The 27,138-nt window shown below is 41.8% G+C and overlaps 1 protein-coding gene across 1 annotated transcript; it reads left to right on the top strand.

Moving 5' to 3' along the window:
- Positions 1-572: 572 nt before the first annotated feature.
- Positions 573-26,996, top strand: siah2l (seven in absentia homolog 2 (Drosophila)-like). Its single transcript, XM_034683155.1, has 3 exons — positions 573-1,142; positions 20,841-21,020; positions 22,176-26,996. Exons 1-3 carry the CDS (start codon positions 657-659, stop codon positions 22,545-22,547), a joined length of 1,038 nt encoding a protein of 345 aa, XP_034539046.1. The 5' UTR covers positions 573-656; the 3' UTR covers positions 22,548-26,996.
- The last annotated feature ends 142 nt before the right edge of the window (positions 26,997-27,138 follow it).

Below are 27,138 nucleotides of genomic sequence, written 5' to 3'. Positions count from 1 at the left end.
GTTTTGTTAATAGGGTCAGGACTATATGTGATTTTCCAGGACATTTGACTTTTTCTCCCATTTTCCAGGTGTTTTCCAGTACTGGAAAACTGGTCAACTGTTTTCCGGGTTATCAGGAACCCTGGACATAGATAAAAAAAAAATTAAATTCTGGACTTGAACATTATGTTATTTTGTATCATACTGCTCTGTCAATTATATTGTACTTTTTGACCACAAAAGACATGTGTATGAAATATATGTAATGAGAACCAAACCAAACTAAGGGTTTATATATATACATTAATGTAATAAGAAACTTTATTTGTACAGACATTTAAGAAAAATGTGTTGTAAAGATGAGCCAGGGTGCAAAGATTTAGGGGAAAAGGGAAAATGGTCAGCTGTTAAAAATACAACACAGCTTTAACATTGACACATAAAATAAATGTTAATGTTTTTTTTTTTTAGCTTGTAGAGAGGAACTATCTCAAATGTTCCCCCTTCAGATTTTCGCCAAGCATTGCATAACGACACAACCCCGCCCTCTGATTGGCCGAGCGCCCTGTCAATCTGTGACGCAGCGTCCAATCAGAGCGTGCGGCAGGCGATACAAACTGTCAGCGGCCATATTGAGTCTCCGGGGGCCTGCAGCGACGTCCGGTAGTAAACAGTAGATGACGTTACCGCCTGCTCGGCTGTTCGCAGGAAACGGACCGCAGCTGGAAGCCATGAGCCGCCCGTCCTCAGCCGGGGCCGGAGGGGGAGGACTCGGGGCCGGGAAAGCAAGCGGAGGAAAGCACGGAGTTAGTGGAGGCTCCGCGGCCGCCGCTGCAGCAGCAGCAGCCGCGGCCGCAGCGGCGGCAGCAGCCGCCGGTGTGGGCTCTGTGGCCGGGTCGGGGTCTGCTCCCCCTTCCTCCGCGGTGTCCCTGAGCTCCACCGGCCTACCCGGGCAGTCTCCGGAGCTCACAGCGCTGTTCGAGTGCCCGGTATGCTTCGACTACGTCCTGCCGCCCATCCTGCAGTGCCAGGCGGGTCACCTGGTCTGCAACCAGTGCCGCCAGAAGCTGAGCTGCTGCCCGACCTGCCGAGGCCCGCTCACCCCGAGCATCCGGAACCTGGCCATGGAGAAAGTGGCCTCCACGCTGCCGTTCCCCTGCAAGGTAAGCCCAACACACCCTCACCTGGTCTCCCGCTGAGTGGGGACCGACACGAACACGAGCTAACTGCCCACTTCGGTCTACTTTCACACACTTCCTCATCCCGCAGCGAGCGAGCTGACAGGTGTGTGCACGTCTCCGCTACGTCACAGGGGGCCCGCAGGAACCAAAACAAACTCTCATGGTTCCTCTCTTCTCCTTCTTCTTCTGTTTCTTCTTCTTCTGTTTCTTCTGTTTCTTCTTCTTCTTCTGTTTCTTCTTCTTCTTAGAGAGGAATCTTTGGGTCTACATTTGGAGTCAGTGAAGAGATAAGGAAAGCATACTTTACTGTACATCTCTGACTTAGATCAGGTGCATCCTGCAGGAATGTTACTCCAAAAATAAAAAACCCAACATGTCCAGGTTTTACTGTAGATGATATCAATATCACATTGTGTCATCTGCCTGTAATAATATGCTGCTTTTTAAATTTCCTTTCTTCATACACACACACCAGTGTGTCCTGCCTGACCTCTTACTGTCTCTCTTTCCTGTGTGTGTGTGTGTGTGTGTGTGTGTGTGTGTGTGTGTGTGTGTGTGTGTGTGTGTGTGTGTGTGTGTGTGTGCGCGTGTGTGTGCGCGTGTGTGTGAGATCTTTTAGGCAGTAATCATCAACGGCTGGGCGACTAATCAATTTTATCGATTCATTTGTATTTGCGGTTTAGGACCAATTTTGAAACTTTAACTTTGACTTCCTCCTCCACTTCCATTTGGCTCTTGTTAACCTCCCCCATGTTTACTTCCTGCAACATGGCTGCCAGCATTAATGATAGGCTGTTTTCGAAACGGCCTTCGACCTACTACCTACGTATGTAGGGATGGGTACGAATAGTCCAGTACTCGCTGTTGAGCCCATTATTCGAATAGCATTTTGTTATTCGTGCACCTGGCAAGATAACTTGAACTCATACAGCGTTACATGTGTGACCATGTGCTTTTTGTTTTCGCCTAACTGAATATACTAGCTAGGAAAATAATTAACGGGATTTAAACGTTTGACTTCTCCAGCCACGGCATCAGCTTTAGAACACACCGAGCCAGATTTACGGTAGCTACGGCAACACTTTAGGAACACGTTATTCAACTGAAAGCGAAAGCACAACAAACACAGAACCGTCTGCTTCACTTGTGACATGTCAGTTAAAAAAAGTGATGTCTGGAAGTATCTCTAAAAAATAATGAAGTTAGTGTGCAGTGCAAGATATGTGGCGTTAAACTTACATACTTACATAGAAATACTAGTTCTATGCTTAACCACATGCGCTTAAAGCACAAGGAGAAAACAGCGGAGACAGATAACAGGCAGTCTCGCATCACGTAGACATCCGAGTATTTCTGGCATACTGCAGATTTTGCTCTTGTTCACTTATTGCTTACTGAATTTTGGCCAAATCAGTACATACTGCTAGTATAGTAGGCGGTTTCGAAAATGGCCATAGTGTTTGTAGGCTCAGTCTCTTTAGTTGTTTAAACTGGTTTCGTTGTGCAGTGTTGAGACCTCGAACGAACTGCAGTCCACTGCAGTTAGTTCAAAGGCTGTTGCAGCATAATGCTGCAGCAGGGCCGATACTATTTCAGAATCTTGAGCAGAGGCATGAAGCCATGTGGGAGAGACATGTCTCAATAAGAGATGCACTAGACAGCCGCAGCCAATGCAGTTGCACTGCATACAACTAAATATATGATACAGTGGAGAAGCCTGGGCTTATCCACATGCTTCAAACTAGATATGACCCCAGGTATGAGCTACCCAGCTGTAAGTAGCTGAATTTACCTCATCTTGACACCTCTACATGATGAAAGCTCCCAAGCTGGAGCTGGAGGGATGTGGCTTTACTCCGCTACAACAGACATATGGTCCAGTGGAACCATGCAGCCTTATATGAGTTTGACAGTGCATTTATCACCAACGATTGGGTTCTGTGAAGTGTCGGCCTCCAATCTGCTGACTTACCTGATTACAACAAAGGTTAGACCATCACCCAGGGGCGCACAACTTTTCTTGAGTCGTTCCTTTGACATTTGTTTTTGTGTTTTTGAAAAGAAAAATTGAACAAAATCCTAAGTTGAGTTTGTTTAAAAACACAAAAATCAGAGATTTTATTTTGAGGCCATATTGCCCTGCCCTACAACCAGCTGCAGATGACCTGAAGGTACAAAACAGGAGACGTCTTACTTCAGTCAATGCATTAACAGGACGGATGTACTAAAGGAACTCTCCCTCTCCCTTTCTCTTCCTCTCTTTCTCTTCCTGCTATGATGTCACACTACTAAGAGTACGAGAATGAGCTTCCAGCTCGTAAACACCTGATCAGAAATGATCGAACCTTGTATAAACAGATGACGCATCATTTTTAATCTACACGTTATTAATCGAATTGCAAAAAGTGGAGATAAGAACCCGTCTGTTGATCATGGATGGCGATCTTGCACACATAAAATGGTTATTATGACTAAAACAGATGCATGTTCATGAGTCTCAGGTGTGTTGCAGGAGAATCTGATCCCACTTCTTCATGGCAGATTTGAGATCACTTTGTCTGTAGATAAAACATCAGTCATGTTGGTGGAGCTCTTCTTCATTTACATTTCAAACCTGGAAATCTCATCTGCATTCACGCACACGTTCACCACCTACCTGCCGCCGTGTGTGTGTGTGTGTGTGTGTGTGTGTGTGTGTGTGTGTGTGTGTGTGTGTGTGTGTGTGTGTGTGTGTGTGTGTGTGTGTGTGTGTGTGTGTGTGTGTGTGTGTGTGTGTGACCTCTGATGTTGTACACTGAGTGTGTTCAGTCTTTGTTGTCACAAGGTTTCTGACTGATGTAGTAGCTCCCCTGCGGGTCTGCAGCCTCATTCACTCACTGAGTGGATTCGGACAGAATAAAGCGGAGACCACCTGAGTTATTGATTTCTCTGAGTTTTCAAATTAATATTCAGAGCACAGAATCAGGACATGTTGGAGCTGCAGAGAACAGACAGCTTCTTCTTGAATCTTCTGTGTTTATTATGTGAAGTGACCGGCTGGCATCGTGTAGGTCTGTGTGTTTTTTATGATGTTTTTTATGTGAGGCAATGAACCGAACACGGTGTGCTCTAAACAGACTTCTGCTCCTTTAAAGGAAGGTGTGCTTTCTCGCCCTCTTACACTCTGTTATAACATCATCAGGACAAACCGAGTTTCAGGGTCTCCTTTGTCGTATTTTTGGTTTCATGATGCTCCAAATGTCTTTAGTCAGGACTGCAGGTGGTACAGTTCAGCACCTGGACTCTTCTACTACAGAGCCATGCTGTTGTATTACATGCAGGATGTGGTTTTCCATTGTCTTGCTGAAATATGTAAGGTCTTCTTGAAAAAGTCATCGTCTGGATGGCATCATATGTTTCTCCTAAAACTTTTACTGTTCAGCATTAATGGAGACTTCACAGATGTGTAAGCTGCCCATAAAATGGACACATACAGCCAAATGCCACCGGATCAGTGTCCGGTCCGTCTCCGGTCCGCCACGGCACCGTTCTGATAGGTTTCTAGTCAATGTGTGAAATCTCGCTGGATCCGCTTCGTTGCGTTCTGGCTGCGTCTCTGATACAGCAGGTCGGAGCCCTCCAGATCAGATACACAAGACTTCTATTATTTTTCAAAAACAAATGAAAACGTCTGGTTAATTTTCAGAATAAAACACTCTGTGTTATCCCCAGATCGTATTTCACTTAACTACAACAACAAACATCATGATGAGCGGAGCCAGGCCTGGAGTCAACAAGTCTGAGGTTTTCACAGGACGGTAAAGACAACATGGATGAGGAGAGGAGGAGGATATTAATTAATGCAGTAATTACCGCGGGGAAACCTCGGTCACATGACTCTAGAGCTCTGTCCGGTGGTCTTCGCTCCGTGCTTAGTTCCAAAAACGCAACCGGTGGGTGATGACGGATGAGAGAGCACGGGGCCAGACCGAAGCGGATCGGAGACAGACCAGACATGGATCTGGTGGAAGTCCCGTGTTATGATCCCCATACCATCAGGGATGCCAGCTTTGAACTGTGAGCTGATAACAAGCCGGGTGGTCCCTCTCCTCTTTAGAACAGAGGACACAGCGTCCATGATTTCCAAAAAAAAAGTCAGATTTTGATTCATCAGACCACAGGACAGTTTTCCACTTCCCCTAAGTCCATCTTATCCGGGCTCAGGTCCAGAGATATCAACATATTTTTCGTTCTCTTTGTTGCAGCCTCGTTCTGCATGATTCTTTTTATGAGCCTGGTTCAATGTTGATAGTCTGCGTGTTAAAGAATTTGTACGCCTCTTTATGTTCTCTAGCTATGCAACACGGCCAATTGGCTTTGTGTGTTATGTTACAGTGGAAATCAAATTAAACTATATATAATTATTATAAATAGACAGAGTCCTGAAGACATTCTACATTAGAATTCATGCTAGTTTTTCGAGACTACCAGCCCTAGCTTTAAATGAAGTCCAACATTTTTGGAATTCTGGTTGTACGTGGTGTCGAGCTTCTCGCTGTGGTGCCGTTCTTGCATCATGTTGGACGTGGATAAATTTGATTCATCAGTGTCTTTCAAGCTTTGTAGACAGTTGTCTTCTCGCTCAGCTCCCAAAACAAGATGATGGATCCTAAACTGCCACCGGATCCGTGTCTGGCCCGTCTCTGATCCATCACGGCACCTGATCTGATAGGTTTTTGTTTTAGTCAACGTGTTCACTTCCACCGGACCTGCTTCGTTGCGTTCCGGCTGCCTGTGCTGGAGCACTACACATCAGTCTCAACAGAGCAGATCAAGTGGGACAGGAAAAGGAGGAGGATATTCGTTACTGCAGTAATTACCATAATTACAGGAAAACTTCGCTCACATGACTCCAGCTGTCCAGCTCTGTGGCTATCCCGATCCGTGCTGTGTTCTGAAAACGCAGTTTTGATTAGGGGTGCAACGGATCACGGTTCGGATTGTATCCCTGTTTTGAGTCACGGATCGGATCATTTTTCGGATCAACAAAAAAGAAAGAAGACAAGACAAATATAACTTTGTTCTCCATTTATTTTGTAAAACACTTTTAAACTTTAGCCCATTAAATAGAAACAACATTCAACTCAAAATTTACTGCATGTGCAAAGCACCCTATCTGTGGGCCCAGTCCTGCCTCATTCACTGCATTTCATGGCATGGCATGGCAAGTGAAGGAGCAGAGGAACTTCAAAAGTTTCACTCCATTCTTCTTTCAATCGCTGATTTTCACTGTCCACTTTTCTTTGAGCTGCAAACTGTGAACACACCGTTTTCATGCACTCTAGGGTCCTACAGCTGGCAAAGTGCCAATATGCGAATTGCTCCTTAAACGAAAGTGAAAGTTAAAAATTGCACTCGCAGCAGTGGACTCTAAGTGACCCAGTAACAGCCTGTCTGCGAATCGATGACATGGAGACAAGTCCTGGTAAACACGCGGTGACCCGACCAAAACACAGAGTGAAGGAAAAACGGTTCGGGGGCCACAAAGAAGCGGCTGGATGCGGCCCTCCGACCGCCTATTGACGGCCTCTGGTCTAGTGGGTGCGCGACGGAATTCATAACGTGGCTCAAGCACATTCAGCATTCACTGTATTTCACAGGGAAACTAAAATGCTCCCATACATGTGACATAAAAGACGCAGGAGGTTTTTCAAGTTCCTCTGTTCCTTCACTTGCCATGACTACCACTGCACTTAACTAGTGAGTGTGGATTGAACATGCGGTCATCACGTGAACACGCGCAGCTTTTTTTTTTTTCATCAACCAATCCGTGGAACACGTCCGTGCTGAACCGTGGAGAGGCATCCGTATGGATCACTGATCAACGATGATCCGTTCACCACTAGTGTTGACAGATGAGAGAGCATGGAGGCTGACCGCAACGAATCGGAGACGAACCGGACACGAATCTGGTGGAAGTCCCGGGTAAGAGACATAATGACGTCAAACAAGAGAAGACAAAAGCAGATAGTGCCCTCTGCTGTTTAAAAAGGAGCACTGCAGGATACTTTTGGAATAGTACCTCATGTGTATCCACTTTTAATGGCTTCTGTTTTTGCTGTACAAAAACTGGATGTCTAATTGTCTGTGTCCAGCTTTGTCTTTCTTTCACAAACACTTTGACACATTTTGAGTTTTAACTGTCATAGTACACAGAAGCAGTTTTGGACACCTTGTTTGTTTACATTCTTGCTCCTGTAAGTCGGCCCCTGGTTTCTCCTTCATGATGACATCAGCAATGAACGAGGGGAAAGATGGCGAGCTACGACTGATTTACAGCAACAGCATGACTCTCTAATGGTGTTATCTGACAAAGAGAGTGTAGTCTAATTAACCAGCACATTAAATAGTAAATAAAAACGTCACTCAATATCAAAACAACATGACTGACTGTCAGGAGGAGGATTTCTGTCACATGACAACATCTGAAAATTCTGTGTTTTTAGAGGAGACAAAAAACATGTTTTTATAAAAGGAAGAGAAAGAAATCTGTGTGTGTGTGTGTGTGTGTGTGTGTGTGTGTGTGTGTGTGTTGCGGTGTGTGTGTGTGCGTGTTGCGGTGTGTGTGTGTGCGTGTTACGGTGTGTGTGTGTTGGGGGGAGTCGACAGATGCTGGGAGGAGGAGGAGGAGGAGGATCGTACTCGGCTGAGCGATACCCTCCTTGTATTCTCTCTCTCTCTCTCTCTCTCTCTCTCTCTCTCTCTCTCTCTCTCTCTCTCTCTCTCTCTCTCTCTCTCTCTTTCTTTCTTTCTCCCCACCCCCACAATGTGTGTTTGTGTGTTCACGTGTGTGTGTGCTGCAGCGGCGTCTCGTGACTGTGCTGCTCGGTCGGTTGGAGGGTGAATGTTTTTCTGCTGCTCAGTCAGAGAGAGGAAGAGAGCGGCCGATAGTGAAATCAGAGAGAGAGGAGGGAGAGTGTGTGTGTGTGTTTGAGTGTCTCTGGTTTTGAACGGACAAGCGCCACATAGCTCTGGAGAGAGTGTGTCGGCATCCGTGTTCCAGCTCTGAGATCTGTGACAGTGTGCGTTTCTGGAGGGTCGTTTTTTATCACCACAGAAGAAGAAAACAGTTTGTTGTTTTTATCTTCTTCTGCTGCAGCAGGAGAGAGAGAGAGAGAGAGAGAGAGAGAGAGAGAGAGAGAGAGAGAGGAGGCGAGCAGGGTTTAGCTGCATTACTGCTGCGTCCATTCACCAACAGGATCTGGTATGTGTGTATGTGTGTATGTGTGTATGTGTCAGTGTGTGTGTGTGTGTATGTGTGTGTGATTGATTATCTATCAGTTCTTGCTGTGATTAATCATTAAGTACAGTTCCAGCCAGTTTGATGTTTTTGTATACTGATGGACTGAAATTATTCACTATAGGTTATTTGTATCAAATTAATTGATTAATTGTGCAAGCTAAGGTGTGTGTGTGTGTGTGTGTGTGTGTGTGTGTGTGTGTGTGTGTGTGTGTGTGTGTGTGTGTGTGTGTGTGTGTGTGTGTGTGTGTGTGTGTGTGTGTGTGTGTGTGTGTGTGTGTGTGTGTGTGTGCCTGATGCATGGCTGGTTGTGTGTTAGTTGTTGTCTTCTATTGATTCATCTGCCAATTATATCTTTGATCGGTTGTTAAATATTCCGAAAAACCTCCAATTATTCACATTTTTCTTGTTTTATGTCAAAACAAAAAAATACAAGCAGCATTTTATATTTTGATAATAATGATAGTAAAATAGTTTAATTTTGATTAAAGCAAGTTGTTGTTTTTGGAGAAAGTGTTGTTTTTAGGCGAGAATCTGTGTCTAAAAAGCAGTCTGAAGATAGTTGAGTTCAACCTTTTTCCATCATTGTTGATAAAAACTAATAGATTATGATTTTGTGATTTTTGTGGATAAATTCTTACTAATGCAGATGTGATGATACACTGAACTCAGATTCAACTTTCCCACCATTTTTTTTAGCAGTGTAGGTAACCCAATATATGTCCAGCTTTAAAGAACAGGTCTCCTCATTGAAATGTTAGGGCCTGTGTCCACTGACAGCTTTTATTTGTTCTGGAAGTGCCATATTTCAGCACAAACAAGGCAGATAAGTGACAAACATAGTTCAACTTTTGTGACACCGCCCTGTCCGCCCGCCATTGTGCTATCTCCTTCGCCTGCCAATCATAATAAAAAAGGGGCGGAGCTTCTGATATCAACTTTGTCAACAAAAGTGACGTCCCTGTCTCTACGCTTCTATCTAGTGACTGTCAGAAGAGACATAATGACGTCCAATAAGAGAAGGCAGAGGGAGATAGAGTAATAATCATTACACACAGTATACTATTTGATATTTCTTTGTTATAAATTTCAATCAAATTGTGCAAATCACCTCAAACTGAGAAAAATTAAAACTTCACATAATCTCATTTTACGCTAAATACCTGCTTCGTGTTGGCAGCGTCAGAAATGATGGATTCAAGAAGTTTATCAGAAAACTAAATCCAGATACAAACTAACAAACAGTCTGGTTTCTTCAACATTCACTCACAAGCAAAAATCTGCCTTTAAATTTAGATGAAAGAATGATTAGATATTTATCGTGATAATTATCGATATTGACTGAGTGGCTCCAACTCTTTGCTGGTATAGATCTGAGAACCGCTTACGGCAGGGGCGGGGTTGCCGTGATCAAAACCAAAAACCAAGCGTGTTTCCGCCATTGTCCTGCAGTGAAAAAATAAAACAGACTAATGGATTCCAAGGCAAAGCAGTGGTCGGCTGAGGAGACAAGCTATCGTCGTTGTTGCTGTGAGGGAAAGTTTGCGCTAGTGCTGCTGGGAAAAGTAGTCACGTAAATCTGCTGCATGACGTTCCTCTTCCACAGGCTCAAGCAGGCAGAAAAACAAAGGGGTGCTGTGTTGGTTCCCGAGTTCAACCAGCTCCGAACCAGCGACAGCACCAGCCCAGAAATACAACCCGGTTTGTGTTGGTCGAAAAGAGGTATATGAGGACTGACTCACCTGCAGCTTTTAGCACATCCATATTGGCTTCATGGAAGGTCTTAATGGCGAGAAAATGACGTATTGTATCAAACAAAAAAAACGTATTCAAAGACTTTAGTAAAAACTTCAAAATTTTGGAATGACTTCTTCCTTGTTCCAAGTTTGGTGAATGTCTTCATTACACAGCTCTTATAGTAGGAAAATGATGTCGCTACAGAGAAACATTCCCTTCAACTATAAAGACGATTTCCTGTAGTTATGTGGACGAGTTAGTTTCATGTAATCGCTGCATTACTGCTCATTGCAGGAGGCTGCACTGTAGAACAATGTGGTCCGATACTATTTTTATCCACATGCACATTTGCTCTGAGAGGCTTTATAAAGACGGTGCTTCAGTGGACTTTATGTTGTCATCCTGGAGACAATGTGACTGAACTCACATGTGGAGTTTGTGCTGCTGTGGAGTTTTAATCTCTCTGATATTTGATCTCCACGTGGCTCTGCGGTCCATCTGAACAGCTGCTGACCGCCTGCTGTCTGTTTCACTCCTTTGGCCTGTCTGGGGATGTACGGAGAGCAGAGAGGGACAAACAACTACAATAAATCAAAGTTTGACTTCAAAGTAGGAGCTGTAAATTTAAAGAACGTCAACAGGTTCAGGTGTGAAAATCCTTTCAGTCAGTGACACAGAAAGATAAGTGAAGGTGTAAATCTTTGATGGAGGGTGTTATGACTATAATAGATCAATAAATAACATTTGAAAGCGACACTTAAAGATTTGCAGGACTCTGAAAAAATGGCAGATGAATCAATAATTACACTCCTTGTTTCGTGTGTACAGTGTGGCTTTTTGTTTTCATTGTCATTCAGCCTGAAGCCAGAAAAGTGCATTTATTTGCCTTTGGTTTGTTTAGTTTAGTTTGTTTAACCTGCTGGAAACAGGTCTTGTGTTTGAAAAAGAAGAGACTTCTGTGGATAACTCGGCTCATGAAAAACAAAAAGATCTGACAAAAATCAGGAAAAATAAATAATTAAAAAGCACCGAATCAAAATTGTCAAAAAAATGTCAAAATTCAGGTGATTTATTTTTGACATTTTCGTTTGAATACACCTGCAGGGATGATAGAAAGGTTTCCTTTCATCTGTAAATGTCCTTGCTGGATTGTGGATCAGGTGAGCTGTAAATGTACACCTGCTTTACCTTTTACATGATCAAAGAGATCCATGTGTTTCTGTTCTGAAGACCAGGGAGGAATTCATCAGAGAAATTCACGAGGGGGAGATACCTGCTCCGTGTGAGGGTGAAACATGTCTCTTCTTGTTCCTGGACTCAAAGTCTCGAAGTGATCAGGTCTGTTTATACGTATGTCTGTGTGTCAGCAGCGTGTGTATGTTCGATGCTGTGTCCAGCCTCCTGCCTGCCTCTCCTCAGGGAGCTGGCTCAGTGGCGCTGCCTGCTGGGCTGGCATCGCCACCATGGAGTCGGTGCAAGTAGTGCTGCGGGGCTAACTGCTAACACAGGACAACAACTTCAACAACATCAGCAGCAGGGGTCAGAGGTCAAAGGCAGAGGGGGCCGACCCGTAGGCCGCACCAAACCGCTGCCGGTCAGCCAGGTGAGTCCAGGTCCAAAACGCAAGCCGGCCCTGTAGCTGCTGACATCTGCAGCAGTCTGTGTGGATGCGGTGTGTTTGTCCAAGTTGTTTTTAAACTCATGAGGCAGATGATGCATAATTTAATAGTAACAGCTTTCATCCCGATTTGTATTCTGCCTGCAGCGATGTCAGTCAAACAAAAAGATACTGGAAAATAAATCACATCTTTATGCTGATGGATTTTTAGTGGATCCTTAAAAGCCTGTCCAGTTTTATTCACTGATGAACTACATACAAATGTAGATACTCTGGGGTCTGGATAGTTTAGGAAGGATTCTGTTTTATGTCTGCGGTACGTTTGTTATTAAAGTAGTGTTGACCAATCAGGTATCAGCAGGAAAAACAGTATTTTTATACAGAGAGCAAAAGCAGGAGGAACACAATCCAGCATAATGACACCCCTGCTCCCATGGTAGGTAATCTGAGGAGGATTTATTTCTCTCTATAAACAGATATCTGCATGAAGAGCTGCTAACAATCTGTTCTAGATCAAACATTTACACTGAGATGCAAATCTGCTTGATGCTGTGTCACTAAAGACAATCAGCGTTTAGATTTCCTGACTTCCTGGAACGCAGCATCAGAAATGATAGATCCCACCTCCATTCAACAAACAAACATTGTAAAAGTAGTTTTCTTCTCCTCTTCAGGACAGACCTGAAAAAGCTTTTTACTTTCAGCTACAACTAACCTGTGATTACAGGTGAACATGTTCAGGATCTCATGGTCTGGATTTTAGTCTGAGAAGTGTTCTGCAGCCTGTTGCACCAGCGGTGCATAAGTTCAAACGTAGCGTAGTTTGAGCGCAATTTCCCATTTAGGATGGAGTTTACACTCTACTAACGTTTTGGGCGTAGCACTAGCTGAGATAGTTCCAACGTCAGCCTAAGTTACAACCTTATTCTTACACTTAGCTCCCAGTAGGTGTAAAGTCCTCCTTAGAATACTGGTTTACATGCTGCGTCGTTTTGAAAGGTGGGATGATTTGGAGGATGAGGAGATACAGAGGGTTCTCCCAGCTATATTACTTCAGCAACGTGTTATCTGCAAGAGATTATATCCTTTGGAAAAATATGAAGACCAAGATTTGCACTCTGGAATATTAACGTATGTTGTAGTTGATCATTTTACCACTCGATGTCACTGTTATTACACACACCGCAGATTAAGGATTTAGGTTATATTGATCACCTTACTATGACACTTAATCAAGATTTACATACCTTCTGTTTTTGTTCTGTGACAGTAACAGAAGTTTGTTTCAGCTATTGGTCAGTTCTGATCAAGCAGCAACCTCAGGTCTCAAACGATGAAGCCTATGCGGAAGTGCTCTAAACTGCAATACATCGAAAATCCGCTTGAGGCCGGCTGCAGAAACACCGGAAACCACATAGATATGAATGGGAAAAAGACGATCTTTGCAGCGTTAATAAACATGTTTACAGCCTGGTTCAAAAACGGCTTGGCCCTATGAAGCTAATCTCTCTAATGGCACACACTGTACGGGGGGTGAATTTTTTTCTAACATGATGGTTCAGAAGATATTAAGATTACCAGTTTTGCCCAAATAAGAATATGACTGACTCCCGGTCCGGAACACATAGCTATTGGCTAGGAGGCTCACACTACGTTACACTCTGCCTGGTTGAGTTCCACCTTTCCAATATGGCTGCTGCCGTCGATTGGCTTCAAAACAGCTCTCAGGAACAGATGGGTGACGTCACGGATACTACGTCCATATTTTATACAGTCTATGGTTCTGAGACGATTAGTCACGAAAGATAATGTAACAACCCCTGCATAAAAAATTGGTGCTTTCCTATGATTGGATGCTGGAAGTGTAAACTTGAGAATGTTTTGGTTAGTTTGGACGTTACGGTCTACTAGTTGAGATTAACCTTACGTCTCTGTGGTGAAACCAAACACAGACACAACTTAAGTTACAAACTAACTGGCTTCAGCGTATGGTTTAGTGAGGACTTTACACCCTAACTTAGGACACAATTTACGCACAGCTGGTGCAACAGGCTGCTGGTCTCTGTCTGTCTGTTGTTTGAGTAGTATTGACCAATCAGGTATCAGCAGGCTTTGGTGTTTGCAGGAAAAACATTCTGTATGGAGAGCAACAGCAGCTGTTCTAGGATTCTGAGATCAAAGACCAAATTCTGTCTTTGATCTCGTAATTCTGAGAAAAAATTGACATTCCGTGGAGAAGGTCAGACCTAAAAAAAACATCAGGGGCCCTAATCCTCCCACACAAACATATGAAAAAGTAATTTTCTTTTTCATGTCCATACCGTGTGAAGCCTCTGTGGAACTTACTGATTACAGTGAAACTGAGACTGAGTAAGTTCAGACGAACACTCGTCCGCCAAACTGAGAAAACTGAGCTGTTTTTTTTCTCTCCTTCTGAGGATTGTACTCTCACAACCCGAGTTATATGATACGTTCAGGGTCTTGACCGAGAATAAAAGATGCTCCGTCCTCTCTTTACCAGAGTCATGTGACATGACCTCATCTGTTAAGATCCCCTGATTAATCTGATTATTGATCTGAAACAAACTGACTCCACTGTATTCCCGCCATAGAAAAAAAACCTCTGAACCGCTCTGAACCTGAGTGTGATGGAGGGAATCTTTCTACCTCTAACCCATTTCGCAAGCTGTCTCACCACACACACACACACACACACACACACACATGCGCACGTTGCTTTTAGCGTGATTGGTATTGATCGCGGCTCTGCAGAGTGTTTTTCTTGCTGTGCTGTTCTGATGGATCTGGTGTGAGCTGGTTGATATTTAGTTCAGGTTAAAGGTGTTATCTGCAGCTGTTCAGCCACTGCTTGAATAATGTGTGGGCTGTGGTGTCTAAAGCTGCTGAACCAATATGTTTGGTCTGACACATGAGCTGTTTTAACTTGAATTAGAGATGGATTGATTGTCTCAGGATGTTTTTTCTCAGGTGTACCAGTATCAAAGAAATCTTTGAAGTCATGTCGAAAGTATCTCCTGGGAGAAGTTTATTTTTACATCATAAAGTGTCCCACTCAGTATGCATCTGGGTCGGTATTATTTAAAAATAGTTGTACATTTTCATCTGAGCTGTGTTGCTCAGTCGATACAAACGGCTGCATGAGATCTTTGTTTGCATAATCCTGTTTAAGCTTATCCTGAATACAATCTTTAAATAGCTGGAGCTTTTATTTCTTTGTAGGGAAAGATGAAGCTTCTTTTTTATCCACCAACACATCCTTTGTTGGTTCATCATGTGTAGCCTAAAATGCAGTGAAACCATATGGGAGCTTAGATCTGGCTGACCATGATCTCTGTTTATTTTTTATAGGTTCAAACTGAGGTCAAATTAAAATTTAGAAAGGTAGAGCATCATTTAAGATGTAAGTTACGCCGTCCTAGGGGTGGGCAACATGACAAATATGTCATCAAAAAGTTCTTATGGTAGAATGACAATCTAGATAGAAGTATGCGTTAATGCAAGGTACTGATAAAACAGGTGTGGGTCTGTGACATCCTGAACAAGAGAAAACGGCAGAGATTTTGTCCACCATCAAAAAGTTTTGTGATATCTTTATAAAACACACAAATTACTACTATTTTCTTAATGTAAAAACTACCTCTGCTACTCACCACTGCACTTTTATCATATTTTTTAGCCTGTACATATTAGTCATGCCTATTTGTTGTTTTTCTGTATTTATAGCTGATGTCATTTTTATTATTTTTATTTTATTTTTATTTTTATTTGTATGCCTTATTCTTATGCCTTGTACAAAGAGAGCACAGTTTACCTAAGTCAAATTCCTTGTGTGTTCAAGCATACCTGGCCAATAAAGCTGATTCTGATTCTGATTCTCAAATGTGGGGTTCAGAGTAAAGTTTGCTGTTTCAGATTAGCATACCATAAAGCCTGGACTATACTTATGCATTGACCCGTGAGAACTGCATACTTCTGCGTTTGAGTGTCCATGTCGCTGTGCAATACTCCAAACACTTGTCGAAAATACGATTTCCTCCTTAGCCACCATATCACCAGTATCGGCCTGAGGACTTACATGCTGCTTGTTTGTGCACAGGATACTATGGTGACTTTGAGCATATTATTTGAAGTTGGAGCTGATACACGTTGAGCAGCAGTTATTGCAAAAGAAAAAAGAGAGGAGGCTCTACAGGAGATGTAATATACACAGATTCTGGAAATACAATGGTATCAAGCAGACCAATCACAGAGCTTGCTGTTTTCATTGTTCCGACTCTTAGTTACACTCTTAGTGCTAATGCGCCTTAAACACTAGTTGCCACCAAGCAGCAACCTCCGGTCTAAAAATATGAGTCCAATGCGGAAGTGTTAAAAGCTGCAGTTCATCGAGGATCCACTTGAAGCTGGCTCCAGAAGTACCAGAAGTCACATACACATGAATGGGAAAAAGACTATCTTTGCAGCAGTAAATAAACATGTTTACAGCCTGGTACAAAATATGAGTGTAGTCTGGATAGCTAATTTCTCGATGTGCTCTCACTGTGAGGGCGGTGAATTTTTTTCTAACGCGGCAATTTTGAAGATATTGAGATTACGAGTCTTCCAATGAGAGGCACAGCTGCCTGCGGGAACGCCGCAGCTGTTGGCTAGGAGGCTCAAACTCTGCCTCTTTACCTCACACTAGGTCGACAGAAGCAATATGGCTTCCGCCGATGATTGGTCTCAAAACAGCCAATCATGTCGCAGGGTGAGAGGTAGGCAGGGCTTAAAGATGTTCGAAGAGGAATATAAAAACAGCTGAAACGAGCGACAGCGACACTGAAGAAAACTCAAAACCTAGCAGGGTTGCATTCACTGCACTCTGGGAAACAATATCACTCTGCCCATAACCCTTAGAATTCTTAAAGGTGAGTGCAAAACTAAAAACACTAATCTACTAAACTGACACACAGTATACAATGTGATATATATTTGTTGTAAATTAAATCAAATTATGCAAATTATCTCAACCTGAGAAAAATAAGAATCTACAAACTAAAACTTCACTGAAATCTCATCATACATTAAAGACCTGCTTCCTGTTAGCACCGTCAGAAATGATGGATTCAAGAAGTTCACCAGAAAACTGAATCCAGATACAAACTAACAAACTGTCTGGTGTCTTCAACTTTCACTCAGGAGCAAAAGTCTGACTTTAAATTTAAATGAAATCATGATTTGATATTTATCGAGATAATTATCAATATCGATAGTCAATATCGCCCAGCGCTAGCTCAAGCACACTTTGTCTCAGACATCTTTGCTTATATTAAAAATGAACATTGATTTGCTTTTTGTTTGGTTGAACTTGTCTTCGGGATGATGCTTGATGAAGTTACATTTTGTGATTCTACCACCTCACCTTGAAACATTAACTTTGCAGACGCTATGTTGGCTCCGACTGGAATAATGCACATGCCTACTGGCAAGCTGATAACACAAGATGTAGTACACTCATGTTGCTGAAGTAAACACAGAACAGCAAAGGACTGACTTAAGTCAGTATCGGACGCATATCTGAAATTGAATTAGAACAGGTGGAGAGTGTTTCCAGTCACCTCCCGTAGAAACAGATCTCAGTTTGGTGTAAATGAAGCAGCAGTTGTGTTGCAGCCTGCTGCTGTTTTCCAGGAAGCTGCTGCTGCGTTCTGACCTGCTGCTGATGAATATTTAATGGGACGAACAGTGAACCTGCTGCTGTGTCACCTTCCTCTGTTTCATCACGTGACTTCTACATTATTCTGATTTTATCCGGTTTAATCATTGGAGTCATTTGTGGATGTAGTGATGAAGGTTTTTAAACTCTGCTGGTTTTTATCAGTGAAATAGTCACGCTGAAGTTTGGCAGATATTTCCTCTGAGGTGTTGCTGTGTGTCTCTGCTCCGTGCAGATTGTGAGTCAGTGTCTCTGCTGCTGTAAATAAGAAATGTGTCACCATGCCTGTGCAAACAACACAAGAGAAAGAGGCTCAAATTTATTTTCACCCATCATTTCTCTTCCCTCTGTCTGCCTCTGTTTCCTCCTGAACATGTGGAGGCGTTCATCAAACACAGACACACTGCTGCTCCTCCAGGAGATCATCCTGTCATCACACTGTCAGAGATAAGTCTGTCGCTGTCACTCCTGTCACATCCTCTTACAACAACCAAACGCTCAGTTTCTAGAATCAGACTCAGGTTATTGTTAAGTAAGTTCAGACATACTAGGAGTTTGTTTTGGTGTTTGGTGCTAAAACAAAGCATATGGAAAAGAAAGCTTGTAAAGTGGAGCTCTCCTGCTGCCAGAAACTTAAAGAGAACAACGTAATAAAAAACAAAACATACAACAACATTGGATTAAGAATTTCAGCTTAGACAAAAGAAGCAGCTGATTATAGAGATGATAATCTGGATATTAAATACTCTTTAAAACAGCGGTTAATTGCTCTTTCATGATTTAAGTGATGATGTCATCAGAGTTGAGGTAAGAGGGACGTACACATCAGATTGTGTAGAAGAAAAGTCATAACACTACAAATGGATGTTTGGCTTCCTACCAGGCGGGGACGCTCTATTAAAAGTCTCTATTCAGGTGCATTGAGGGAAATGTAGGATCAAGTGTTGGACCTAGTTTAAGGGTGTAGCTACACCTCTACTCACCTGCACAACCCTGGACTTGAAGCGCAAGAGTCCTGCTTAATACTTGGCTACTAACTAAAGCTATTAACAAGTTGATTTACAGATGATCTATTGATACAGCTAAAAACATAAATAACTAGTCCCTTCAAGTCCACCTTTGGAAGCGGTTTCAAATCAACGGTTTATTCTTATCAGCCCACTTTCAGATAGAAAAAACATAAAGAAACTGAAGAATTTCCTTTAAGGTTGAAGCCCGAACTTTAGCATTTTTCTGTTATTATTTTGAACTGATACATACAATAACTACAGGACCATGGCAACATCTGATAAAGCCTCCTGCCTCGTTACATTTAAAGTCTGTTAACATTTGATTTGCACTCAACTAGTCTTTAACACTATCACGTTGTGGTTAGTGTCTACTTGTTTCTGTTTTCTTCAATTTGGCCGATGTTTCTGTCTCTTACTTTCGCTCAGCTCCTAGTCTTCCAACCTTTGGGACTGGTCAGACATTTACAAACGGATATTAATATTGTCTGATTTTTACTGGTATAATTTTAATGTTTAAAAATCTGGTGGTATGACAGCCCTAGTGTGGAGTCAGGTTGTCCTTGGCACCTTTGTTTATGATTTAAACCAATCAGAATCGAGCATTTAACACAGCCGGATGATAGAAATTGGAATATGTTTGATGCAGCCCTGAACAGGATGGGTTGTATTCAGTAGTTGGTCTTTCTTGGGCTCATTTGTTGCCAGTGCTGGGCTGTGATGTCATGACCAATCAGCTGCATCTTCTTGACATACTGCAATCAAAGTGAAACTGATTGAAATTTCTGCTCATACTCTTCTCCCCCCCCTCTCTCTGATGTTCAAACAGCATCTCTAACGACACCTCCTCCCTCCCCTGAGTCTCTGTCTTCCTGAGCGCCTCGTGGCCTTGCTGTTTTCACACCTCATTTACTCCCCCTCTTCCTCTCCTCCCCTGAACATGCTGCAGGGTCTATCTATAGGTGCTGTGTTGTTCAGGATGAAAGAGGAAGGGGGAGAAAGGGGGGAGAATCCCATCACTGTGACCTTCAGCAGAATCTCAGAAAAATTTCAGGAGACGGCTACAGAGGGAACATTTACAAACCGAAAGAGCAGAATCAAAAATCCCTCAGAGGGTGATTTTATTCCCCCGCCTCGTCCGGATCAAACAGACCTGGAAGAAAATGAAAATACAGTATCACTGAGAAGAAGAGAGAAAGGAGGAATGATAGAAGATAAAGGAGGAGAAGAAAATAAATAAACAGGGAATGTTTATTAGTATAAGACAAAGTCAACTTAATCTCTTAGTTTTATATTATTTAAGTACTTTTTGCTGATTTTAATATAGTTTTCGAGGTGCCACAAGACAGAAATACATTAAAGAAATAACATTTTTTAAAATGTATTTAAATCTTATTTATAACGGTGTGAAATATCAAAGCAAAGCAATAACCCAAAAATAGATTAAGATGGAAAAAGATAATATTATATTTAAAATGGTATGTTCATATAAGAAATACACAGATTGTACTAACTGACTGATTCACAAAAATGAAATATATCATTTGAATCCAGTAAAGAATAAAAAAGATATAACCAAAATAAATGTAACGTATCATTGCATTGATTTTTTATTTAATATCAGAATTTACTTATGTTTCCTGTATCTGAAAATTTAACATTTTAACTGTACTTTCTCTTCTTTTCTGTCTTCCTTTCTAAATTCACTTATTTATTTCAATTTTTAAGATTTGTTTTATTCACATAATACTTTGTTGCATCTGTAATTTAAATCTTAATTTTTGTCATGTATTTATTTATATTTATTTGTGTTGTAGGTGCTCCTGTGACTCCATACAATTAAGATTTAAAAAAACAAGATAATAGAAGAACAAAAAAAACACCAGCCTTCAATCAGTAGTTGTGATTTTATATACAATGATCAGGAAATTCTGGGTTTGTTTTTAAAATTAGTGACACATTGTCCTTGGATTTGTTTATATTTTTGCTGTCGTTCTTTTTCCTCTCAATATTTGACGTGTCTTATTGAAGTTCTGCCTTAATATTTATTACACAAATAATTTGTTGACTAAATCAGTTTTTTAATCCTGAAATTACTTCATGCAAATTAACCAGAAGTCTTGGTTCCTGTGCTGTTCCATGTCTCTACTGATCAGTGTTATGAGAAACAGATAACATAACTATGTTTCCTCACTGTGTTCTTACACACAGCACTCCTTACATTTTTTATAAAGCCCAAGAGGATTCCTTGTCAAGCATCCAGATCAGTTTCAGTGAAATATACCTTTAACCCTTGTCTCTGTCTCCCTCTTTCCTCCCTCAGTACTCATCGGCCGGCTGCCTGCTGACTCTTCATCATAGCGAGAAGCCTGATCACGAGGAGGTGTGCGAGTTCAGGCCGTACACCTGTCCGTGTCCCGGAGCCACCTGTAAATGGCACGGCTCTCTGGAGGCTGTCATGCCTCACCTGATGCACGCTCACAAGTCCATCACCACGCTGCAGGTCAGAAAATACACATTTCACAGCAGTGCATTGTGATCAGTTTCTCCTGTTCATAAACTTTGGGTTTTTCTTATTACATTTAAGATCAGGCTGATGTGTTGGATTACAGTTAACAGCTGCGACAATGATTTTAAACTATAAGGAAGTCATCAGAGCATCATCAAAAAATCCAATAGGTGCACTAAATCCAGAGTACACCTTTATCTCTTCAGGTTTTTACTCTGAGACCTCTCAGAAGAAGTTTGTGCAGTTAAAGAAATACCTCTGAGCTCAAACTGCAAGTATTCAGAATATTACCCAAGAAGTAGTTGTAGATAAAAGAAAAGTTCTCCCTCATCTACCTGACTGAACCCCATGGACTGCAGCTTAGCAAAGGATGGAGAGAGAAGTCACTAAATTATATAAAACTATTAAATTCCCACAGGTCATAAGCCTGATATATACTTGTGAGTCAAAAACGACTCCATAGACTATGCCATAGTCTACGCCATAGTCTACGCCATAGTCTACGCCATAGTCTACGCCATAGTCTACGCCATAGTCTACGCCATAGTCTACGCCATAGGTCCTCGTATCCCTGTTCCAACGCAGAAGCCTAACATGTGTCTCTCCTGAATGTAACTACACTTTGAAACAACGTGACTGCAAGCCCTGTGATTGGTCTGCTGGGCAACATTGCGTTTTCTGTGTTTACAACATTTCTGGAATCACTGTACATTGACCATCAATTCCATTTCCTTCAACTACTTATCTCTTTTCTTCTTTGTGATAACTGCTGTATGATCAACAGCAACATGTATCCAGTTTATCATAATAAGCTCGCTCGGAGTCACCATACCCCTCAGTGGACAAGCAAGCAGAAAACGTGGCAGGACCAGAAAGATGCAATCTGACTAGCATAGAAATCTCACTGCCAACAAGAGCTTAGGTGGAGTACTGCAGAGCAACACGGATACGACGACTGTGTCTTACACTACGGCATATAGTCAACGCAGAAGTATAAACTAGGCTTTAGCTTTGCTCTTCTTTAAGTAGCTTTAAGGTAGCATTCACAATCTCTGCTTAATATACAAAAACAAGTTCTAGTTAAAAATATACAAAAAGATATCAAATACATTGATTAGATTAAAAAACTGAATCTATATCTGTTCTTAGGGAGAGGACATCGTGTTCCTGGCGACAGACATCAACCTCCCGGGCGCAGTGGACTGGGTGATGATGCAGTCGTGTTTCAGTCACCACTTCATGCTGGTACTTGAGAAGCAGGAGAAGTATGAAGGCCACCAGCAGTTTTTCGCCGTCGTGCTGCTCATCGGTACCAGGAAGCAGGCCGAGAACTTCGCCTACCGCCTGGAGCTGAACGGAAACAGACGCAGGCTCACCTGGGAGGCCACGCCGCGCTCCATACATGATGGCGTGGCGGCTTCCATCATGAACAGCGACTGCCTTGTGTTCGATACCTCCATCGCACATCTGTTCGCAGATAACGGCAACCTGGGCATCAATGTCACCATCTCCATGTGCTGACAGAGAGGGCAGCTTGGAGGTGGACGGTTATCAACACAGACACACGATGGAGGGTCGGTTCAGGAGCCACTGGAAGGGCTTGACTCACCTTCCCATACAGAGACTCCCGCATTAGCATTGTGATTCGTCTGGAGTCCTTTGTGAGGAAGACAATGTTGTTGAAGTTTCTGACTGATGTTTTGACAGAACAGGTTGTCCCTCTGTCCTCCGATCAGGTCCTGTCCGGTCATCACCTATTGTGCTGGACTCAAACCGAGCTGGCCCAGGTTTTCTCTCCTGAAACACCTTCATCCTGACTGTCGGGAAGACAGGGGTCACGATATTCTGGCTTTTGCTGCTATCAGCACTTTTTATTCAGGATCAAGTTTCCAGTGCATTCATTTATACAACTGTTCAGGCTTTCATTTACGCTTCCGTAGAGCATGGCCCAGGCCCATACTCGTATTCCAGTCCCACATCATCAGATTTTCTAAATTCCCAAGAATTCACGGCATCAGCTTTGCTGTAACACAGTGTTTTGTGTTGGAAGCTCCATTGCTGTTATACCTTTGGTCAATACTGGTAGATGGTGTGCATGTAAAAGAAGACATTAACGTGTTACTACTTGATGGATTAGAAACTTGGAGGGCAGAAGAGGTTCAAAATGTGGTCACTTTTTAAGGTTAAACCAATATTAGATAACTTGTTAGCTCCCCACAACTTAAAAATTCAAATGACACGCCTTATATATCTATGTTTATTATAATAGCTTACCTTGAACCAAGCTGCAACCGGTGGTGTTGAAAGATTAAGCCGACGCAGAAGTGCAAACTGAGCTGCTGTTCCTAGGGGGGCCACAAGAGGCTGTCTCCAAAAGTGAGTAAATCCCATGGACTGTATAAAATATGGACGTCACCCATCTGTTTCTGAAGCGCTGTTTTGAAGCCATTTGTCAGCGGCACCCATATTGGAAATGCGGAACTCAACCAAACTTAGTGTGAGGTAAAGAGGCAGGCTTTGAGCCTCTAGCCAACAGCTATGTGTTCCCGTCCGGGAGTCAAGTCAGTCATGTCATTATTTGGGTAAAAACTTGTAATCTTAATATCTTCTGAACTGTCGCGTTAGAAAAAGATTCACCCTCCGTACAGTTTGTGCCGATAGAGAAATGAGCTAAGTAGACCCAAGCCGTTTTTTGTACCAGGCTGTTAACATGTTTATTTCTGCTGCAAAGATAATCTTTTTTTGAATGGGGGTGTATGTGGTTTCCAGTGTTTCTGCAGCCAGCCTCAAGTAGATTCTCGATGAATTGCAGTTTATAACACTTCCGCATGAGCTTCAAATTTTTAGACTGGAGGTTGCCGCTTGGTCAATCCCCATAGAGCCCCATTTTGCAGCAGAACTTAATGTTTACAGCCTGACACAAAAGCAGTTTCAGGCTCTGTAACTCATGTTTGTATTTTTAAAAACTAACCTGACTTAGAGTAATGTGTATGTTTGCATAATTGGGGGTGTGGTCAATCCTGCTTCAGCTTCGCCTCTTTGCCAGTCAACAGATCTGAAGATGATTTGAGTCAGTGTTTCAGAAATGGCAACCCCTGTTGTCAGGCCTCTTCAAAAACCAACATCTGAAACCATGTCCATGTTTTACACAGATTGTACCTTGAATACAACATTATAACAGCATTTGAGCTTCCCAGTTAAGTGTGATGTCAAAGGAAAACGGTTGCAGTGTGAGAATTACTACGTTTTATCCGTAAAGGACTCAAAAATCCAATATTGTCAGGCTTGTAGTATTTACTGTAGCTGCTACTTCTCTGAATAGATGATCATATTTCCCAACAGCAAAGCAGAATACCGTGAACACACCTGAACACCTTTCCTGTGCTTTGAATGAGCAGACAGTGTGCTGTGTGAGAGGTTGCTGGTTCAAATCCCTGCAGCATTCATCTATTAGATCCTGGTTGGGACAACTTTTAGACATTTTGGAGACTCCTCCATCACATTTTGGACGTCTGTGTTTGACCTTTGTTGGAGCAGCTGAGCTGTTGAGTCCAGTTAATCCTCAGACCTTCGTTATAATCTCAGATAAAAGCAGTGAAATGGAGGACTAATCCTCCTATCCCTTTTCCTGCAGTCTGTTTAGCCACCAGCGCCTTACTTTTCTACCGCCGACCTCCTCTTCTTCCTGTTTGAGCGCTTTGTAAGGAAGTCTTGGTGCTGATGTGGATTTTAATCACTCAAACCACCCAGGGATAACACAACAAAGACTCTTCTGCAAAACATAAAATTGACTGTAATTTAACAAACTGTTCGCTTGTTTGAAGTCGCAGTGACACGATGGACAGACTTCATTATCTTTAAAGACCGCTATGGGTAAAATGAAGAGCTCCCAACATTCCTTGTCTCTAAAACCTTCGTAGCAACTGACCAGGAAGCCCACCTCACCTGTTACCTCTGACCACAGACACGTCTGTAACTCAACCGCTAACCCCTCAAATCTCTGCAGCGTTTCCTCTGTGTTTGTTTAGTGAGAAAAAATACAAACATTGGAAATTTAACATTGTTCAGCGCTCATTTCTCAAAAGACCGACTAAAGACATAGTGACACAATAGCGATAAAAGACACAAAAGATGTAATAGCTCAGCTTAAAGTCATGATAGAAAATGTCTGACATTTGAGGCAAAACCACGGTCAATAATGAATGAAAGTTGTGCTAGGGTAAGCAAGCTAACACATCACTTCTAAGCTAGAGCTTTTGTGAACTAAAAGCTAACATTTTCTCTCATCTGTGCAGTTAACTTAGCCAAGACATTAATTAGTTACTTAAGTCTTGTCCAGGTTGCATCTAGAAAGCTAATATACATTATTGGTAAACTAATTTATTGTCTTGACAAGGACAAATCAGCTAATTTATCAACCAAATTTTGGCAAAGATGTGGCTAGGTTTACGTGCATTAGCTTTTAAGATAAATCTGTATTTTGGTGAGTCCGATGAACATTTCTTAGCTAAATCTTGGCTAAGTAACATTGACTGCCACAATTTATTTGACTAATAAGCCAATATGTCAGCCAAGATCTCTACATTACCTTCATAAGACAATTGATTTATCTTTGCGAATATGTTTAGAAATTAGCTAGCTGGGCACGGACTTGGCCTAGTGGTTAAGTTACGTGCCCAAATAGCGGGCCGCCTCTTTCCCACGTCATTCCCCCACTCTCTCCCAGTTTCTTAGACTATCCACTGTCCTGTCCTCTCTAAATAAAGTTGTAAAAAATAATAATAATAATAATAACGTAGAATTTAGCTAGCTAATTGTAATAAGTTGAATTCAATCTGGCTTGCTTGGAAGCAAAGTGTTAGTGAGCAAGAACCAGATTGATTCGCTAACTACTGATTTAGCTTGGTCTTGGCTGACATACATGAGTTTACAAGATGTTTTCAAGCAAGCAAATATATTAAACAAAAACTTTTAGTTATGTGTTGGCTTATAATAATACGTCAAGGAGTTGATAAGTTAATGATGTACTAGCTCAGCTTGCTAGAACATGGTTTTCTAGCAAGAAAGATGCTAATTAGTGAGCCACATTTAAGAGTGACAGTTGCTGAAAAGAAGCGTTACAGCCTGATTCACATGCTGGATATGTTAATTTGCTAGCCAGTGTTGTTTAAACTTGGTCAAAGCTACATTAGGCTAACATATGTTAGCATTTTAGTCAACGCTTATGTTGGCTAGGATGCTGGTTAGCTTTTTAGCTAGCTAACAAGAAAAAGTCAACACATTACTATTGAGAGTAGCTTTTACCTTCACAGATGATCTATCGCCTTACGAATTAAATATAGTATTTGTTCATATTTTGGATGTACTTTGGTGTCATAATACTACTATTAACTGTATCTTTCATTTTGCCATATCATAAATATTTTAAGCCTCATTTAATATTATATTTGGAATAACCAGTTAAAATACAATCATACACGTTCCTAAACATTTTTATTTACATTTACATACAAAATATACAATTTAACTGCATTAAACAAACCTTTATTTGAGTAAAAATAATAATTTTGGGGGAAAATTTGACATTTAACGGTGGTGTTTAAAGAACAAACAGGTAATTTATGGGGTCAGAATAAACACAGAAGAAACGCTGCTTTCTAATCTCTTTCACTTTACAATCCGCTGACTTTCTATGAAATGTTTTAAGATATTGTAAAAAATGATATTGACAGTATATATATTTTCTATAAACAGAGACTGCTGCATTTATTCCTGTGCTGTTTTTGACATGTATTTGTGTTAGCATTTGCTCGGCTGTACAGAGATTTTCAAGGTAATTTTCTAAGGTGTTTCTGAAATCGTTGTTAACTCTCCTGTTCTGCTGCTGTAGTTTGCTGAAATGTCGCACCTCAAAATGTGTACTGGGATTAAATAAAGACAAGGAAGAGAAACAGGGACTGTTATCACTAACTGCTGCTCTTTTTTCCCCAAACAACAGAAAAAATAAATGAAGTTAGAGGTGTGTTTGAATCGTGGACATAAAATGTCTTATATTTAAACTAGAAAAGATGAGAGGCTGTATGTCTGCAACAAGAAGCCTGGAGATAACTAC

Source organism: Notolabrus celidotus, chromosome 5 (assembly GCF_009762535.1).
Source record: "Notolabrus celidotus isolate fNotCel1 chromosome 5, fNotCel1.pri, whole genome shotgun sequence".
NCBI classification, from domain to species: domain Eukaryota; kingdom Metazoa; phylum Chordata; class Actinopteri; order Labriformes; family Labridae; genus Notolabrus; species Notolabrus celidotus.
This window is presented reverse-complemented; position numbering and strand designations above follow the sequence as displayed.

Bases quoted from the DNA above. Each gene is read 5' to 3' on its own strand.
- siah2l (XM_034683155.1), top strand. From the start codon at position 657: ATGACGTTACCGCCTGCTCGGCTGTTCGCAGGAAACGGACCGCAGCTG. The intron at 1,143-20,840 runs GTAAGCCCAACA...TTCCTCCCTCAG, and splicing joins CGCTGCCGTTCCCCTGCAAG to TACTCATCGGCCGGCTGCCT. The intron at 21,021-22,175 runs GTCAGAAAATAC...ATCTGTTCTTAG, and splicing joins AGTCCATCACCACGCTGCAG to GGAGAGGACATCGTGTTCCT.